General features: G+C 40.0%; 2 protein-coding genes across 8 annotated transcripts in view; one reads left to right on the top strand and one right to left on the bottom strand.

Moving 5' to 3' along the window:
• Positions 1 to 6544, top strand: part of Eif5b (eukaryotic translation initiation factor 5B) — a 58004-nt gene extending 51460 nt beyond the window's left edge. The window contains exons 19-24 of the mRNA XM_075980392.1: positions 77 to 208; positions 306 to 382; positions 473 to 637; positions 1857 to 1995; positions 2904 to 3065; positions 3322 to 6544. Of these exons, the coding sequence (XP_075836507.1) occupies positions 77 to 208; positions 306 to 382; positions 473 to 637; positions 1857 to 1995; positions 2904 to 3065; positions 3322 to 3429 (783 nt within the window). The 3' untranslated portion in view covers positions 3430 to 6544. The remainder of the gene's footprint in view (positions 1 to 76; positions 209 to 305; positions 383 to 472; positions 638 to 1856; positions 1996 to 2903; positions 3066 to 3321) is intronic.
• The window catches only part of Rev1 (REV1 DNA directed polymerase), a 71811-nt gene continuing 58317 nt past the window's right edge, over positions 4546 to 18039 (bottom strand). For all 7 annotated transcript variants that reach the window (XM_075980388.1, XM_075980387.1, XM_075980385.1 and 4 more), the window contains 12 exons: positions 16899 to 17018; positions 12715 to 12935; positions 11461 to 11633; positions 9208 to 9310; positions 8317 to 8482; positions 7867 to 8069; positions 6980 to 7213; positions 6421 to 6541; positions 5818 to 6035; positions 5578 to 5734; positions 5296 to 5398; positions 4546 to 4958 (listed from right to left, as the gene is read on the bottom strand). In XM_075980388.1, coding sequence (XP_075836503.1) covers positions 4847 to 4958; positions 5296 to 5398; positions 5578 to 5734; positions 5818 to 6035; positions 6421 to 6541; positions 6980 to 7213; positions 7867 to 8069; positions 8317 to 8482; positions 9208 to 9310; positions 11461 to 11633; positions 12715 to 12935; positions 16899 to 17018 — 1931 coding nt within the window. In that variant the 3' untranslated portion in view covers positions 4546 to 4846. The remainder of the gene's footprint in view (positions 4959 to 5295; positions 5399 to 5577; positions 5735 to 5817; positions 6036 to 6420; positions 6542 to 6979; positions 7214 to 7866; positions 8070 to 8316; positions 8483 to 9207; positions 9311 to 11460; positions 11634 to 12714; positions 12936 to 16898; positions 17019 to 18039) is intronic.

The following is an 18039-nucleotide window of genomic DNA, read 5'->3' as shown; positions in this document are numbered from 1 at the left end:
TAACCAGTGGGAAACAGTTCAATTCTAGGCTGCTGAAGATTGAGATATAATTTGTCATGTTTGATTTCTTTTCAAGGATGAATTGATCCATGAGTTAAAGCAGACACTAAATGCTATCAAATTAGAAGAAAAAGGAGTTTATGTCCAGGCGTCTACACTGGGCTCTTTGGAAGCTCTTCTTGAATTTCTGAAAACATCAGAGGTGCCAGTAAGTAACTACCCAGCTTTCTAAGCATATGATATTTATGGCGTGTTGTTCCATTACCTGCTACATGCAGATAAACCTGAAAACTCTCCTTTTACAGTATGCAGGAATTAACATTGGCCCAGTCCATAAAAAAGACGTTATGAAGGCTTCGGTCATGTTGGAACATGATCCGCAGTAAGTATTCTTTGCTTCTGACCATCTTCAGAGTGTTTGGTGTGACTCACTAATTCTCATTCAGTGATCTTTAATGTTTCCATGTTTCAGGTATGCAGTGATTTTGGCCTTTGATGTAAGAATTGAACGGGATGCACAAGAGATGGCGGATAGTTTGGGAGTTAGAATCTTTAGTGCAGAAATTATTTATCATTTATTTGATGCCTTTACAAAATACAGACAAGACTATAAGAAACAGAAACAGGAAGAATTCAAGTAAGTTAGTGTTTTTGTTTACTTCGAATCTTTGTTAAATGCAGCTGGTGGAGAAGTTCCAAATACTGACAAGAAATGCAGACAAGAAAAGAATGGCATTTATTAATGTCTCATATGCTGCATCCCAAAGTGGTGTGTTATAGTCCGGGGCAAATATTCCTCTGTGTTTTCAGATCTTCTCTGGGGCCTTTCAGTTTATTAATTTTCAATTTGGTGGGCTTAGGTATCTTTTTGTGTGAAATGGAAAATAATCCAAAAGATTCTAAGGGAGACAAAGCCATGACTCCACAGACCTTCCAGGTTCATTGTATCCATGCTTCTTGAATACAGGGGCCAGAGTTCGGCTTCCTAGTCCTGGGCCTTTGAGGGTATCTGTAATTGACAGAGGCAATCGATCTGGAAGTGTACAAGTAGAGATGAGTGCTGTAAAGCAGATTCACAGAATGGGCTGTGATTGGGGACGGCATCTCCTCATGTTCTCTTATTGGGAGTAACAGTCAGAAGCAGAACAAGTAGTCAAGAGTGTAGTCTGTGCAGGCAGAACACTTAAGACAACCAAGCCATACTGGCAAAGTATACTTCAGAGAATGTGGCAATTAGCAAGTTAGAGAAGGAACAGGGTTTGCAAGTTACAGGGGTAATCTCGTAGGTCATGGGAAAGACTGAACTTTTTTTTAAAAATTTAACTATTGCTAAATTGTGTAGTCATGATCACATTGAGGGCTACTTTAGCTACATGGATCTGGGTGGTTAGGGAGTCAGTGGCAGTTGCCTTGTGTGTGTGTGGGGGGGCACTTCCATTGTCTAGGAAAGAGATTACCAGAGTAACCCAGGGACAGTAGCCCAGGACTGAAACTGGCTGAATGTGCTTCCAGCATGTGATTGACAAGGACAGTTACCTCATGGCAACTTTTTGGAAAACTTGGGGAACATGATGGAGAAAATCATACAGATGGATGACTTTCTAAAGTAGACATTGTTTTAACAAACGTGTCAGCAAGGTCTGCCGTGTTCTAAACTCCAGAATATGACTGGCAAAAACATTCATCCTCTGGGGCCAGGCTCCATCCTTGATGTAGCTTTGAGAGAATGAGAACATAGGCTTTTCTCAACAGCCTTTGCAGAAAGTGCATTCATATAACAAACTTCACGTTCATTATATTTGCTTTCTGTTTAATAATTTTGAGCTTGAGATATTTTGCTTTCTTTTTACTTTCAGGCACATAGCAGTATTTCCCTGCAAGATGAAAATCCTCCCTCAGTACATTTTCAATTCTCGAGACCCAATAGTAATAGGAGTCACTGTGGAAGCTGGCCAAGTGAAACAAGGAACACCTATGTGCGTTCCAAGCAAAAATGTAAGTTCCAGGCCTATATCAATGTTAACATAGAAAAAAAAATAATGGAACAAAATTTTCCATTAAAGTGTCCAATCTTAGGAAACTGTTGATTCTGAGACCTGGTTCTCAGTGTCTTCCCCAGGTAGCTTGTCTATTGTAATGCCTTATTTGCAATTGTCATTCATCCTTTTGTGTGCTTGCTCCATTCCTCCATTCACAGTTCAGAGTACGCCTGCTTTGTGAAGAGTCCAGCTCAAATGTGTTGTAGATTGTACTCACTTGGATTTGTCTGTTCCCTCATTAGATAGACTTACTGAAAAGGAAGCCTCCAAGGGGGCACTTGCACTATGCAGGTCCTGTAAACATTACTTCTTGGTGACTTTTGCCCCAGTGAATATTGTTATAGTATCCATTACAGTCTTTGAATTATGTAAATAGATACAAACTTGTGTTCTCCTTCCACTCCTTGGTTTTGCAGAGTTCTCACTGGCCTTGAAAGGATGTCATAGTACTCACTATGCTAATGCTTAGCGCCCAGTCTGGTCAATGGGTACTGGTCGTGGTGTTACTTGATACACAGCCTTTGAAGTCTTCATTTTGGGATAATGATATGTGGCTCTGTAAATCAAACGCTTTTTCACTTAAGATGCTCCCTCACCCTATCCCTTGTCCACAAAGCAGCCACCCTTCCACACCTTTTTTTTTCAAAGATTTTCCAGCTGCCCAACCACCTTTCTGAGTTGGTGTATGCTGTTCCCTTCTTTTACAGCCCATGAGTTTATAGGAGGACCACAAAATGACACCAGATGTTTTTGTCATCTCATGAGGTCTTGCTAAGTTCTACTGTGGAGACTGTAGAGTTTAACTGTCATGAGGCCTATGGAGATCTTCAATCTGACCTGACATTGATCTTTCTGTTTTTGTAGTTCATTGACATTGGGATAGTAACAAGTATTGAAATAAACCACAAGCAAGTAGATGTTGCAAAAAAAGGACAAGAGGTCTGTGTCAAAATAGAACCCATCCCTGGGGAATCTCCCAAAATGTTTGGGAGACATTTCGAAGCTACGGACATTCTTGTGAGCAAGGTAAGTATTTTAGCCTTATCTTCACACTGAAATTTTATGGTTTTGGGAACATCAAGTGGTACTTCTGATAAGAGGGTAGTACAACTGACAATCCATGGACCCCAGAGCCTCTCAGCTCACAGATGTGGGTTTGGCCCCTGAAGCAGACTGGAAAACACTGCATCTCTCTTTGCTTAACCACATCTAGGACTACTGGCTTTCATTGGCATACTTTACTTACCTTTGGCTCACCATGTTTGTGCCTCGGCTATTGCAGATCAGCCGGCAGTCCATCGATGCACTCAAAGACTGGTTCAGAGACGAAATGCAGAAGAGTGACTGGCAGCTTATTGTGGAGCTGAAGAAAGTATTTGAAATCATCTAATTTTCCCATATGGGACAGAATTTGGAGTAAATGTAATATTATGCTGTGATATTACCAACAGAACAGACACTTGGACGCTGATGGACTTAGGTGTATAAAGATGTTTTCCATGAGAAACCAAGCAACTTACACTGGTTTGACAGTGGTCAGTTCCCCACCCCACAGTCCAGCGTGCCTGCACTCACCTCCCTCAAGACTTGGCTGCTGTTTTAAAGTTTGCCCTTCCTCAAATTTGGATTTTTATTACAAATCTAAATCTCTTTCAATTTTATACTGATTAAATCAGTCCTGCAGTATTTGATTAACCAAGTTTCTACAGATTTTGTGATTCTTGGAACCTTTTTGATGTAAGAAATATCTTTATGGGTATTCTCTCTACAGTGACACCCCTCTCTCCAGCGGTCTTCTGCCATATGCCAGTAGGGATTTTTCTAAAAAGATTTAGGCAGTCTGCAGCCATGAAGTAAAGGATAGCTAACTGCTTTTTTCTGCCTGTACTGGTCATCAGAGGTCACTGTAATCATCACAATTCCCAATTGCCAATAGAGACAGTAAGCTCTGCTAGGCTTCCATGTTAGTGTAGCTTTCACTCTCAGCACCCACTAAAATGCCCTAGGAGGGGCACTTTTGTAGGTTAGTTTTGGTCTGTTTTATTTAGTACACATTCCACTGTCTTCTGTTAAAAAGAAGTGGCAGTAAGTTACTGGAGGTCAGTGCTTCAGCATTGTTAGACCTCATGACTATACCTACATGTGGTTATTCCTGGGGCTTGGGCATGGGGAAGAGGGTACTAAATGAGCCACCAAAATCCTTTCCTTCTGTTAAGTATTCACTACAATGGAATTTATAAAGTGTCATAAAATACAAATATAACAAGAGGGAGAGAAGAGAGAAAGGTTATGTATGTGAAAAATTTATTTTAGGTATTGAATATTCTCAACACTTCCTAGGGACATAAAGTTGTTAATATCTGGACTTGTGTCCACAAGATTTATTTTGCACAGAGCCTGCAGCCAGCTGGCCTGGAGATTTTTCAGCCTTTTAAGTATAACAAATTGTTGCTGGTTCCCAGAGTTGAAATTTTTTTTAAAGATTCACAAAAAAAAAGCCTGTACAAAATATACATACAGTTCTTTATTAAACAACTGTAAACACTTCACTGTAAAAATCCATAAAACTTTATAAACAAACGTTTTGTAAATAGAATCTATGCTACAAGTAAAAGAATTAACACAATTATTTACATGCAATACTGACAAATTTGGCACTTTCTGAAAAGAAATGTACAAAACACTTGCTTAAAAAGAAATTTAAAATTATAAAAAACTCAGAGCATCACTATCATGCACTTTGCAAATACCTCACGTCATCACTGCTGGTACAGAGCTAGCAGAGAGCACCAGGCTCTCTGGAACATTTAAGTAACCTTCAGTGTGCTTCCGTAAGTCTGTTGTAAAACCACCTGAACATTGTCAAGAATAAAGTCGAACGCCATGTTCCAAACTGACTCCACCGACTGCTGCATCAGCCTAGAGGGGAGAAGACAACTATCATTAAACTATCTTTTCCTCCAAACCTAGCTTTATGCTTGGCTTTCTTTTTAATGTATTTTAAATTTTGGACTAGCCAATGTGGCTCACTCCTATAATCTCAGCACTAACAAAGACTGAGGTAGGAGAGCTAGGTACGGCACTCATGTTCAACTTGTGCATTGAATATAACCTTGGGAGTGATTACATTTTTAAGTTACTAAGCTATCAACATATAGCATTTTTCCTTCTATAGTTAATTACAAGATTAATTCAGGAAGCTCAACTTGTTGTAGACCCTCAAACAGCTTTTTAGTTAAATTATTTAACAAATTACCTTTTCATGTATTTTATAACTAGATCTAATTTTTCCAAATCTTTTTCCTCTATAAGGTCAGTACAGTATTTCACAACTTGCAGGATATCTTCTTCCATTGGATCTAGGAAAGAGGAAAACCTCAAATAAGGACCTCAATGTATTTTTAGAGAAAATTAGAAATCTACAGTTAACTATAACCCCCTCTTCACCACACACACAATTTCAAAGCAAGTCTTACAACTTTGGTTCATGTTCTTGAATCAGGAAACTACTACCAGCTACTAAATGGGCCACACCAACCTGAGATAGTAGTTATCCATTCTTTGAGCAAGGTCTTCACATCACCGAACTCAACAGCTCCAGCTAAGTTGGGTGCTGCAGGTCTAACACAGTTGGTCTGGTTGGGCTGCAAATTAGATGAGTTCTGCACACCAGAGGTGGAAACTAAGAATTCTTCCTGTTGAAAGAAAGAAAATGCTGTGAGACAGTGTCAACTACATTACAATCTAATAAAAGTTAGTCTTTAGTTTTTCCAGTTACCAGGGGTTTCTCGGCAGCTATTCCTTCATGTTTTAGAAAACCATCCATTAACTTCTGGGGGCTCCCACAGGCCCCTGGCAGAGATTTTACAGGACTGCTAAGCAGCTTATTTTTCAAAGGACTCTGAATCTTTCTGGGAGAACCACTGGGGTTCTTCTTCTTGTTTCGCTTGTCTTTCCCTGATGGTGGCTTTAGCTGAAGTAAAGGATTCTTCGGCACTAAAAGAAAAAGTATGATATCCTCATAAGGAATCTAGATAATACCATGGGGTTCTCCAGGAATGTAGCAACTTAAGGCTAGGCCCTACGATTCCTTCCAGTTGTACAAATTAGTACCCTGACCTCGGGTATGTGCAGTGGATTGGTCCTTAAGATTAAGAGAAAAATTCAACAAGTACTCAGGCTTAAATGTTCAGGGATTCATATCCGGAAGTTGAGATTTCATGTTTTCAAACTACACTGTTTCAAATAATTAGTCTCAAAGTACAACTAGCTTGACTTGTATCCCAAATATGTCCATCAGAGAGTCTCTAGGATGAAGTTAGAACTTACATGATGATACACGATCACTCTAGTCTTTCTTATGACTCATCAGCTGTCTTACCAGGTGTAATTGCTGTCTGTTGATGAGCGGTGTCCTCTCCCTGCCTTTGTATTTGATCATATGCTGCTTTCAGCTCTTTTTGAAGCTCAGCTGGAAGAGCAGCAAAGACATCAGGGTCCACCTGGAAAGAAAGATAATTCTGGATGGTAGCTAGACTGTTTAGCAATCACTCTTAATAGAAGAGCGTAGAAAATGAGGAAAAGTTTATGTGCTAACTCATCAGAACTCAGCCTGTGTTACTCTCCTTTATGCATCTCTACCCTATTCTATTGATCTTCATGGGCCAGTCAATAAAGGAGAGAAAGAATGTGTTTGTTTCTTCCAGATACTTTAGGCAACTGCATACCCATGCCACACCACCAACTTCTCTTCTCTCCGGTGCTAACTTGCCTACTTTAGAAAAGGGTCAAGTGGCCACCACTGTTGAAGATGTATATACCTGGTAGTACGTACAGTGCAAGCTTCCCAGGAATCACACAGATAAAGAAGAGAAGAAAGTAAAAACTGAGCTAAAGATAGGTGAGAAAACTATGATAGAGGGTCTCTAACATTAATTTACTTGAGAAAATGCTGGAAGGGCTATGACGTTGATTCCGGTGTTACTAGTAGTTTCTTGAGACTCTGGTATTTGTAACAGAACTGTGCCAACAGGATGTGGCAACACTCCTGAACTGCAACCATTTACTGGTTCTTTCTTCTTATTACTGCGTGGCTCTCCTTGTTGAGCAGCATAAACTTGTTGTATTTGTTCCCGGAGATCAGGTGGTAGTGCTTCTAAAACAGACTGATCAATCTGTAAAATACCAAATGAGAACCTGATGTGCAGAAATGAAATGAAATTTGAGAAAGAAAGTGAAGACCATCAGCCTTCAAAAAGCTAGCCCCTGCCTAGGCTATCTTCACAGACACCGCTGCTGAAGCCTGAGGTGAAACAGAGCCTGAAACTGAGTGCACTTTAGAAGCTGGTAGCACACGCAAGGAAATCCACATATACTCACAGAATACCTTGTGGTGAGAACTCACCCATGGAAAGGGACCCCCCCCGCCCCCTCCCACACCACCAAAAAAACCCAAACTTTTCAGCAAGGAGATTTTCCCCAAATAGAAGTAGTTATACTTAAAGCAGTAAGATGAAAATGTTTATAGCAAAATCCCTTGCTCTTATGGCCAGTCCTTCCTTTCTTGTCACTATCAAGGGGGATCTAATGCAAGCATGAGAGCTGCACCTTTCACTAGACCCAGAGGCAGTATTTGTATCTGTCTCCTTCTCTATGTGAACAGAAGCAGAAAAGGTAGTAGGATACCCGTGGCAAAGCACAAGGCAGGACTCACTACCAGACAAGGGCACCTGCAGAAATGGGAGGGGAATGACAGAACAGTATAGCAACACACGAAGATGACTGTATGCCAACCTACAAAATAAAGAATACTGTTTTCTAAACATACCTGGGATGGTGATGGAACCTCTATACTCAGATTAAGTCTCGACTGTCCACTGACAGGAGAATGCAGACCATTCCATTTCCTTGAACACTCGCCTCTGTTAGTGTCAGTACTGACAGTGGCTGCCAGATGTGTAGAAAAGGGTGACAATAAAGTACAAGCTCTAGAAGCAGAGGATACTTCCAGATCCACAGCAGCCAGAAATACTGCAATTTTAGGAATAAAAATTAAATACGCTCTTTAGCTCATCTGAGGAAAAAACAAGCCCCTCTCACATCACTAAATTCTTTGTTCCTTGCAAACAGTTATAGAATAGATTTAGTTTTTTTTTTTTTTTAAGTAAAATCACATTCTAAAGAAGGCAGAGACCTATGCTGATTTAAAATGAGACTACTTACTCCCAAAGAAGTTTGGGAGAAAAAAATGAGCAGCTGCACATTAATGGCTACTCACCTTCCTTATGTTCCTCTTCTGTGGATTTCTTAGCTTTCTGAACTTGGAAGAGATCATGGACAGAATGTGACAGACCAGGGAAGAGGCTTGACTGAACTGATGGGCGACTTGAACATGTGGAAGAATTTGGATTAGTGGGGACCAACTGATTCACTTGAATACCAACCTAGAATGAAAAGAGAAATATTTTGTTAAAATCCAACTAGGCAAAATTCTCAGTTAATCAGTAATGCCATCTAGATCCTGTTTCTAGAATAAAGGTAGATGAAACTGTGCAAACAGCTTATTCGTGAGTCACCCCACAGACGACTGGTGGGTGAGTGACTTAGCAGCTTTCCCTTACCTGAGAGTATCTGATTCTACGCTACACGGAAAGATCCCACAAGTGCATTTCAGTACTCCATGGGTTTTTTGGTAGCTAAGGCTTTATTTATTTGAGGGGAGAGGTTGGTATAGTGTGAAGTGGAGAGCACAGAACAACCTGGGCTTGGGGACAAAGTGCCTTTATCTGCTGAGGTATTTCGGCAGCCCCAGCTGGGGTTTTAAATAGGATCCATCTACAGCTGGTAGACATGCACTTACTTAGCACAATCAGGGCATGAGGTTCAATCTCTCCCTACAGTAATAACTTTGTAAACCTGGGGCAGTAGCTCGGATAAGGGTGCTTGCCCATTGCTGGGGATGGAGAGGGTAGGAGGGAAGAAAAAAAAAATACAGGATTTGAATAATACTCAAACTTAAAATGACCAGGCTTGATGGGAAGTTCTGTCTCCCTTCTTGGACGGCACATAAGAAGCTAAAGACCTGCACACATGCTTGCACTGCACCATGACCAAGCTCAGCTGAAGTTCAGGCTTTACGCTACAGGAAGAAAGCTTAAGTGATACTTACCCCTCTCATATCTGATATATTTAGCTTCATCGTATGAAACATGTTGAGAATAGCCTTTCCAATTACTTTTGCACTATCTGTTGCCTGGTCCAGAGTTACAGTCCTGTAAGTATTAGAATTACTTTCCTAAGCAAATAAATGTACATTCCATATATAGTCAGTAAAATGTTATAGACACACTGCCAAGAATTAGTAGGTTTATAAAAATGATCGCCCTTATGATAAGCCAGTAACACCACCCACAAGCATAGAAAACATTATATAGAACACAGATACTGAAAACAAGACATGATCAACCAAAATTTGATTTAGGAAAAAAATTTTAGATAATGTACATTAATATAAAGTATTGTAATTAAAAGACTTCATGGTAAGTAGCCAGAATAGTTGGATTCCAAGCAAAATTTACTTTAAAAAATTAAACTAAGGCACAAGTAATATTCACAGGAGAAATTAATAAGCTGTTTTGCTTTTAAAGACCTTGCGGGGGAGGGCTGAAGAAATGGCTCAGTGGTTAAGAGCACTTGCTTTTATAAAGGACTAGAGTTCAGTTCCCATCACCTAGATTAGTCAATTCAGTGACCTCAAACTCCAGACTCAGTGAACCTCACACCCTCTTCTGTCACAGCACCCGTATGCATATACACATATTATATACATAATTTTTAAAAAGATGTATTCGTAACTACTGAACCATCTCTCAAACCTCTGGTTTTTGACTCTCCATTATATTTAAAGGAAAGCCACTGAATATTTTCAACATTTAAATATCTTCTACTTTTCTCTCAGAGCTTTTATAAATGTGTAAGAAAAAGTATGTAGCTCTTATGTGAAATACTGTTAGAGCTTATCATAAAGAAAATATATGTAGCTACTACGTCAAATACTGTTAGAGCCTGGCATAAAAGCCATAGAATGGAAAACTCTAGATCTGTAAGGAACCTTAAAGGACCTGTTATGTGGTAGCAATGGTTTTAACTCATCCTAATATCTTTAATGCCATTGGGGATACTTTTGCATGAGCACACATCAGTCCCAGTTCCTCCAGAAACACTGTAAACTGGACCTGTAATAACAGGTAGCATCCCTCTTGCCCGCCAACAAAAACCAATGCTTAAGAACCAATTTCAGACAGACATGTTCCATTATCATTGCATTTAATTTCCATGTGAAATACATATACATTATATTTAAACATTTTATATGTAATGTTGTTTGACTTTGCCTGTTTCCACAGTATATGTGGAAATTTGAGATTTTACAAGATCACAATACAATAAGCAACTTATGTTTGGTATGAGCTAATCTTTACTGAAAACCTTTAATGTAATACATAATAATGTAACCCTTAAATACGGTTTCATTGTTAAAGATTTTACCACTTGGTTTGTCAGATGAACTGCAGTATGCTGAGTAGAAGATCCACTCTAAAAAGTGATTCATGTTGGTCATAGACCTCACATGAACTCTAGCATTAAGACACACATCAGAAGTCAGGGTGTTAAAGAAAAGCTTTCCGCAAGTTTTTAGAGAGAATGCTCATTTCACATAGAGATGCTAGTTCTCTGAATGACTGACTCATGGAAATCTGGGATATTTGCAATCTTACACACACTACATCAGTCCCTCCTTGGCTCACTAATGGGCAGCCCTTTCCTACCTACACTCAAGTTAACAGCACGGAGACTAAAAGGAGTCACAGGCTGCCAGCTGGCTGGACTCAAGTGTGGTTGTGGTCTGTTAAGTCATGCTGGAAACTTGACACTCAGTATGATGACAGTGATTTAGAGGACCTAAAGAGACAAGGACAGGAGCTGATTAAATCATTGCTCTAGGAAATAAATGTCATGAACACTTAGTTGAGAAGGTTGTTATACAGAGCAAACCTCGCCCTTGAGACCTGTCTAGCTTCCTGTCTCGCATTGTGACTGCTGTGTGGCCTATATTCCAGCCACTGTGATGTCATTGGCCAACAGAGAGTTCAAAATAGTGCCAGCCTCTTGAATCGCCAAAAACTGAACTAGATCTTTTCTTTAAAAAGTAACCATCCCTCAGCCTTTAGTATTTTGCCATAGGGTATTAAGGCTAAGTCAAGTGACCATGGGCTGACCTCAGGCTCTACAGTATATTTGACAACATCAGGATTGGTAAGTTTAAACTAATTTTATTTTATTTGACATACTTTGCACAGACTATAACTACCAACTTTTTTTTTGTTGTTGTTGTTGTTTTTAAAGAAAAGAAAAAGGTTACCTGGCAATGTTATCACAAATTCCATGGCCTCCAAATTTTGCAGTCTCTACAGGGGCCCCTGGCTTCCGTACCATGATTTTCAAAGTAAGACGTTTGCCCTTCATGCCAGCAGCTTCAAGTCGTCTTTGAATTTCTTCTGAAAGACTCAGAAGGAAAGCTTCTGCTTCTTTTGGCTACCCAAAGACAAAGGGGAAAAAAGCCACTTCCATATTATTTTACTTAACCCAATAGTTCTTCTCAATTATCTTAGCTCTGAATCTTAAATATCTTATTTCCCTATTGTATTTGTTTAAAAGAAACACTGTGTATACACCTTGAAATGTGTGTTAATATAAATGCTCATGTTTTCAGTGTATTGAGTACTCCTAAGGCAGTTCCTTTCTTGCTTTTTTTTAATACTATTACTGACCTCTTGCAGTTCTTAAATTCCCTGATAAAATGTGAAATCCAACACTATGTCAGATTCCTAAATGATAGTTCACAAGACCCAGTGCTTGTCAGATTTCAAATCTTGATATGCAGTGTTTACAGAGCTGAATTCCAGAGATATACCTAAATCCAAATATGTATTCTTAAGGAAAGCAAACCAGTCCATCTGTACTATCATCATCTACACAGTGGTTCTCAACCTGTGGGGTCATGACCCCTTTGAGGGCTAAACAACCCTTTCACAGGGGTCTCCTAAAACCACTGGAAAACACAGATATTTACACATTACAATTCTTTAGAGTAGCAAAATTACAGTTATGAAGTAGCAACAAAAAATAATTTTATAGTTGGGGGGGTCACAGTATGAGGAACTAACTGTATTAAAATGTCTCAGCATAAGGAACATTGAGAACTACTGCACTAGGGGGATGGAAAATGAGGTAAAGGAGATCTATTTTTAACTATAATTTTAAAACTCAATATTTGTCTGGCCCTTTCCTCTTCATTGGTAATGAGAATATTTACAGTTCAAATCACTTTTGACACCAAACAAAGTATTTTGTATCTTTCCTTAAGACCTGGATTATTTTTTTTCCCCCAAGGTTCCTTGCCTATCATGGAACTCACTTTGTAGACTAGGCTGGCCTAGAATTCATGGAGATCCACCTGCCTCTCAAGTGCTGGGATTAAAAGCATGTGCCACCACCACCAAAGACTCGATTTCTTAACTGGAGATTTACCTTACAAGTCTCCAAGGTTTTGAGACCACCAGTCAATCATCAAGAGCTTTAGAGGTTAAAAGAGGAGCATGTAAAGACATGTTACCTGGGTGAATCTTATTCCGTAGTTGATCTCAGCTGACACAGACTTCCTTTCCTTCTCAGTTCTGACAGGTCTATCATCCAGACCACGGCAGAACCTATATAGCATCTGACCTGTTTTGGGGCCAAATTCTTTCTGGAGTTTTGCCATAGCCATACACTGCAAATCTCCACAAGTTTTAATTCCCAAAGATGCTAGCTTAGATTCCATTGAACGTCCAACTCCTAAGAAAAGGAAAACAAAGACAGTTGTTGACAATTTTGGTCATTTATTTATTTAGACATGCATGAAACAAAACTTAAATTTTATATAAAAAGAATTCTGTGAATAATTCCAAGATTACAGACTCTTGTTTAAGAATGTATGGTCTGAGTCTATAGCACAGACACAAATACTACTGAGCACAGAGTAAGAACTGTACTGTGATGACTGCAAATATTCATGATGGTTTCACAGCATTTTCTCTGGACTGGAACTAGGGGAAATGACGATACAGGCCCACACCTCACCAGGAACAAAAGTGGACCCAGTGACATGAGGACTGAGGCTCCTAAGCAAAGAATGGTAGTATAGTAAGGGAGGAAGACCCATTTCTCTTATCAAAAGCTAACTGGGCCAGAGTACAGTCTCCATGGCCTCATACAATGTACACAATGTTTCAGTGCTACCTACCCAGGACACTCAGGAGCTCTGCTGCCTACACCACATCTAAAATATGTTAAGAAATACACATTTGAGAAAGCAGTTTACAGTAACTCAGATAAAGAGTAATTCTTACTTAAATGACTTTGCACCATAGTAACTAGCAGTGAAAACCATGCGTTTGTATGCTTTTTGTATATTATCAAGAAAGAGCAAAGTCTGCTGCTATCTTTTAGCTGAATGTAGTTATGTAACTTTTTCTTCTATGCTGAGTAGTCTCCAATGGCAGGAAACACCCAAGTTATGCTCCTGCCAAGAGAACCCCTAAATATAGTAAAATAAGACACAGGTATGGAGTTGATAAAACTTTAAATGCACCTTTGGCATGGAATGAGGTCAGACAAATTTAAACCATGAAAATATTTATCAGTGTTTCTCAACCTTCTTAATGCTGTGACCCATTAATATAGTCCCTAATGTAGTGGTGACCCCCAACCATAAAACTGTTTTCACTGCTACTTTGTAACTGTAATTTTGCTGTTATGAATTATAAAGAATATTTCTGGAAAGAGAAGCTTATTAAAGGGTAGCAACCCTCAGGTTGAGATTGCTGATCTATATCCTAGTAGAAAGGATGCTGGCACCCACTTGTGCTATTTACAGACCAAGTCAAAACAAACCCTGCACTGTGTATATGTAAATGTGATGTTGTGGGAAACCCACTCCTTCAGAAATTATCTGTGACTACTCATATTTGAAATGTCACTAAGTTAAGCACAAGCAAGCTCATCTAATGGAATCATCGTCTGAGGAAGAGAAGTTGCTCTATATGGAAAACTAATCTGGTAAAATGAAATGGTCTTGTAGTGGAGGTGGGGAGAGAATGATGATATTCAAAGACAAGACTAAAATGGTTACTGATTCAATGCAATGCACCTCAGAGTTCATAAGAAAAAGGGGCACCTGTATTGTACAGGAAGTAAACAGGGCTCAGGGCCCCACCACAGCACAGCCAACCAAGAAGAAAGAAAAGATAAAAGGGGAATGTGCTGGTTTAGAATCTACTCTCTCTTTTTTTTTTTTTGGTTTTTCGAGACAGGGTTTCTCTGTGGCTTTGGAGCCTGTCCTGGAACTAGCTTTGTAGACCAGGCTGGTCTCGAACTCACAGAGATCCGCCTGCCTCTGCCTCCGGAGTGCTGGGATTAAAGGCGTGCGCCACCATCGCCCAGCTAGAATCTACTCTCTTTTTGACTCCAAACAAAATATTTTGTATCTTTCTTTAAGACCTGGATTATTTCTCCCCTCCCCCCCCAAGACAGGTTTCTCTGGGTATCTTGTGTATCTATATACACGTGTGTGTGTGTGTGTGTGTGTGTGTGTGTGTGTGTGTGTGTGTGTGTAAAAACAGGCACAGGGTTGAAGCAATGCCTCAGCAGATAAGAGTATTTGTTGAGGACTGGGGTTTGGTTTCCAGGACCCACAAGAAAGCTCACAAGTCCACAACTCCCATTCCAGGGGACTCAATGCTCTTTTCTCACCTATGCAGGCTGCACGGGTATTCAGGTGAAAACATACAAACATGCAGGCAAAGTATCAGACACATAAAACTTAAAAATAATAGACTCTAAGGATGGACACGTATTCCTGTAACCTCAGACAATGAAAAGGTGGTGGAAGAAGACAAGGCAGATGGGTCTCAGGAGCTCACTAGCTAGCTACTCTAGCCAAAGTGTTTTTCAGGTTCTGTGAGCTTAATAATCTTAATCTTAAATAATATAGAGTTTTAAGATACCTGACATATTCCTCTGGTCTTCACATGCTTGGGCACATGCACTCACACACTCTCTGTGCCTCCTGAAGAATCCTTTATGTTCTCTCAAACATACTTTGGGAAAGGATGGATAAGAAATGCTATCTTCAGAACAGGGATGACATGCAGAAGTAAGTCAACCCAAAATTTGGGGATTATTATTATCATTTATTGGTTTTTCAAGAGAGGGTTTCTCTGTGTATTCCTGGTTGTCCTGGCTGGCCTTGAACAGAAATCCACCTGTCTCTGCCTCCTAAGTATTGGGATTAAAGGTGTGCGCACCACTTTTAATTATATTTTTAATGTTTTTCCTCATTCTCTCTTTTGTTTTGTTGAAATAGGAGTTCATTCAGCCCAGGCTGGATGTGAATTCCTAATCCTCCTGCCTCCAACTCCCAGGTACTGATATTACAAACATATGCTACCATGCCCAAGGGCCCTTTTCTCTTCTGATTTTTTTTTTTAAAGCAGTACTAGGTGGGGCTATAGACAGCACAAAGGTTAAAAAAAAAAACAACAAAAAACCACAATTATTGCTCTTGCCAAGCACCTGAGTTTGATTCCCAATGCCCAAGGGATGTAGCTCATAATTACCAAGGAGATCTAAGACCTATGGCCTCCATGATCAACTGCATGTACACATCCCCACACAGACACATTCATAAACACAATATAGAACAAAATCAATCTTTAAGTGCTGGGAATTAAAGCCAAGGCATCTCTCTCTCTCTCTCTCTCTCACACACACACACACACACACACACACACACACACACACACACACACACACACACACACACACACTACTGTACTCCAACTGCATTTCAAAAGCATAATCTCACAGAACAGATAAATGCATTTCTAAACCTTTGTTTTCATTTTAGAAATATACTATTTGGATTATGGGTTTAAATGATAAAAGTTGGCCAGGCAGTGGTGGCGCATCTCTGTGAGTTCGAGGCCAGCCTGGTCTATAAGAGCTAGTTCCAGGATAGGTTCTAAAATTACAGTGAAACCTTGTCTCAATAAAAGAAAAATAAAGGGGGGGGGGGAGCTGGGCTGGTGAGAGGATGGTTCACTGGGAAAAGGCCCTTGCCTGACACACTTGATGTAATCCCTAGAACCCACAGTTGGAGAGAACCGTTTCCCCAAAGTTGTCTTATCTCCATACGCCAAGGCACGTTCATAAGCAAACATAGACATGATAAAATAAATGGTTTTAAAAGACTAAGTTAACTTTATATTTTCTCTAAAACTATTTCTCAGAATCATTGATGTTGTTACTTAAGAAATCCTTCACAAGACACTGGACTTTGGTCTCCCAGCTTCCACCCCTGGAATGCCTGGATTATGGGTCTCTGGGCAAACAGCTTGCTTTTATGAATGTGGAGCTGGGGGTGGAATCCGGGGCCTCTAGCATGCTAGGGTGGCCACCTACCAACTGTAAAGGAGAATCCACTAAGCGAAAAGATAAAATATGTAATAAATCAATTGATAGGTGTTCAATGTAGTACTTTGTTATCTTTTTCATGACCGTTAACAATTTATTAAAAAGAGAGAGGAAAGACATGCATGTCATTCCAGCACTTGAATCCTGAGGGAGGATGATACAGAGAGCCTGAGGGAACCACGGTGAAAAAATAGCCCCACAATAACTAAAACGATGGCATGAAAAGTACATATAGATGTCTGTGATCTCTCACAGGCAAATGCTTAGTAAAAGACTTGTACTTACCTGGTAGGTTAGTAACGAGCTGACCTCTGATGAAATCATCTACTTCGTCTGGTTGCAGGTGGTACTGCCCATCTGGCTTTGCTTTTCTAGTTGCCATTCTAGCAAGAAGTATATTAGAACCTACGAAATTGAAAGAGGAAAAAGTACTCAAGAAATAACCAAAATTATTTCTTAAAATTTCATAAAGAGGGACACATAAAAAGACAAATATAAAATTTCATAAAGATTGTCATTCACCCATCTTAAAATGATGAAAACGAATTCAGTTTTGATAAATTTAAACAAGGTATATATCCCAGGATTTGGCCAATAGATTGCTGAATAGAGGTTTTCCTTTATTTTAAAGCAAGTATTTCAATGTTTATTCCTCATGCAGACCAGAGAAAACAGCCCTGATCTTACAGGAGAAGGGCTAGGCTGGGTGTGGTGACTCATGTAAATAGTTTTAATACTCTGGAGGCTTAAGTAGTCCACTGGTTATGAATCTGAAGCCAGCATGGGCTACAGTGAGGCTACCCTGTCTCAATCCCCTCCCACTCAGAAGTGTGGCAGACTTAGAGAAAAACTAAAGCTAAAATAAAATCCAGTTAAATCTCCAACCCCTGGAGGAAACAGGTTAACACACAATGGAAACAAAACTCCCAAAGCAAACATCGATATAAGAGAAGGCTTTTAAAGTCTTCAAAGTGGAGGTGAAAGCCAGAAATGAAAACTGTGATAGAAACATGGCCCACGGACATCAATATGGCTTAATATGGTGTGGCACAGACCATGGGCGTCCTCATAAACAACTGCATGGCCCTCAATGGTAACATGGGAAACAGACATCTACACAGTCCCAGGCTATGTTGATGTGGGTGGCCTTGGAGGCTGCCTGAGGTCATGTTGATGTCTGTAGTCTGTACTGCCTATGAGAACTATCTCTGGGTTCGTGGTTCTGCAGCAGCTGGGGACCATGTTGAAGTCCAGACCTGTGTTGTCACTGGAGGCTATTCGGATATCTGTGGTATGTGCTGCTGCCACCACCAGCACCATATTGGTGTACTTGGCCCGTGCTGCCCTGAAGGCCATGTTGCTGCAGAAGGCTATGATGGTGTCCGTGATCTGTACAGTTGAGTCAATGGCAAGTGCTGACGCCAGA

The sequence above is a fragment of the Microtus pennsylvanicus genome, chromosome 7 (assembly GCF_037038515.1).
Source record: "Microtus pennsylvanicus isolate mMicPen1 chromosome 7, mMicPen1.hap1, whole genome shotgun sequence".
Lineage (NCBI taxonomy): Eukaryota > Metazoa > Chordata > Mammalia > Rodentia > Cricetidae > Microtus > Microtus pennsylvanicus.
This window is presented reverse-complemented; position numbering and strand designations above follow the sequence as displayed.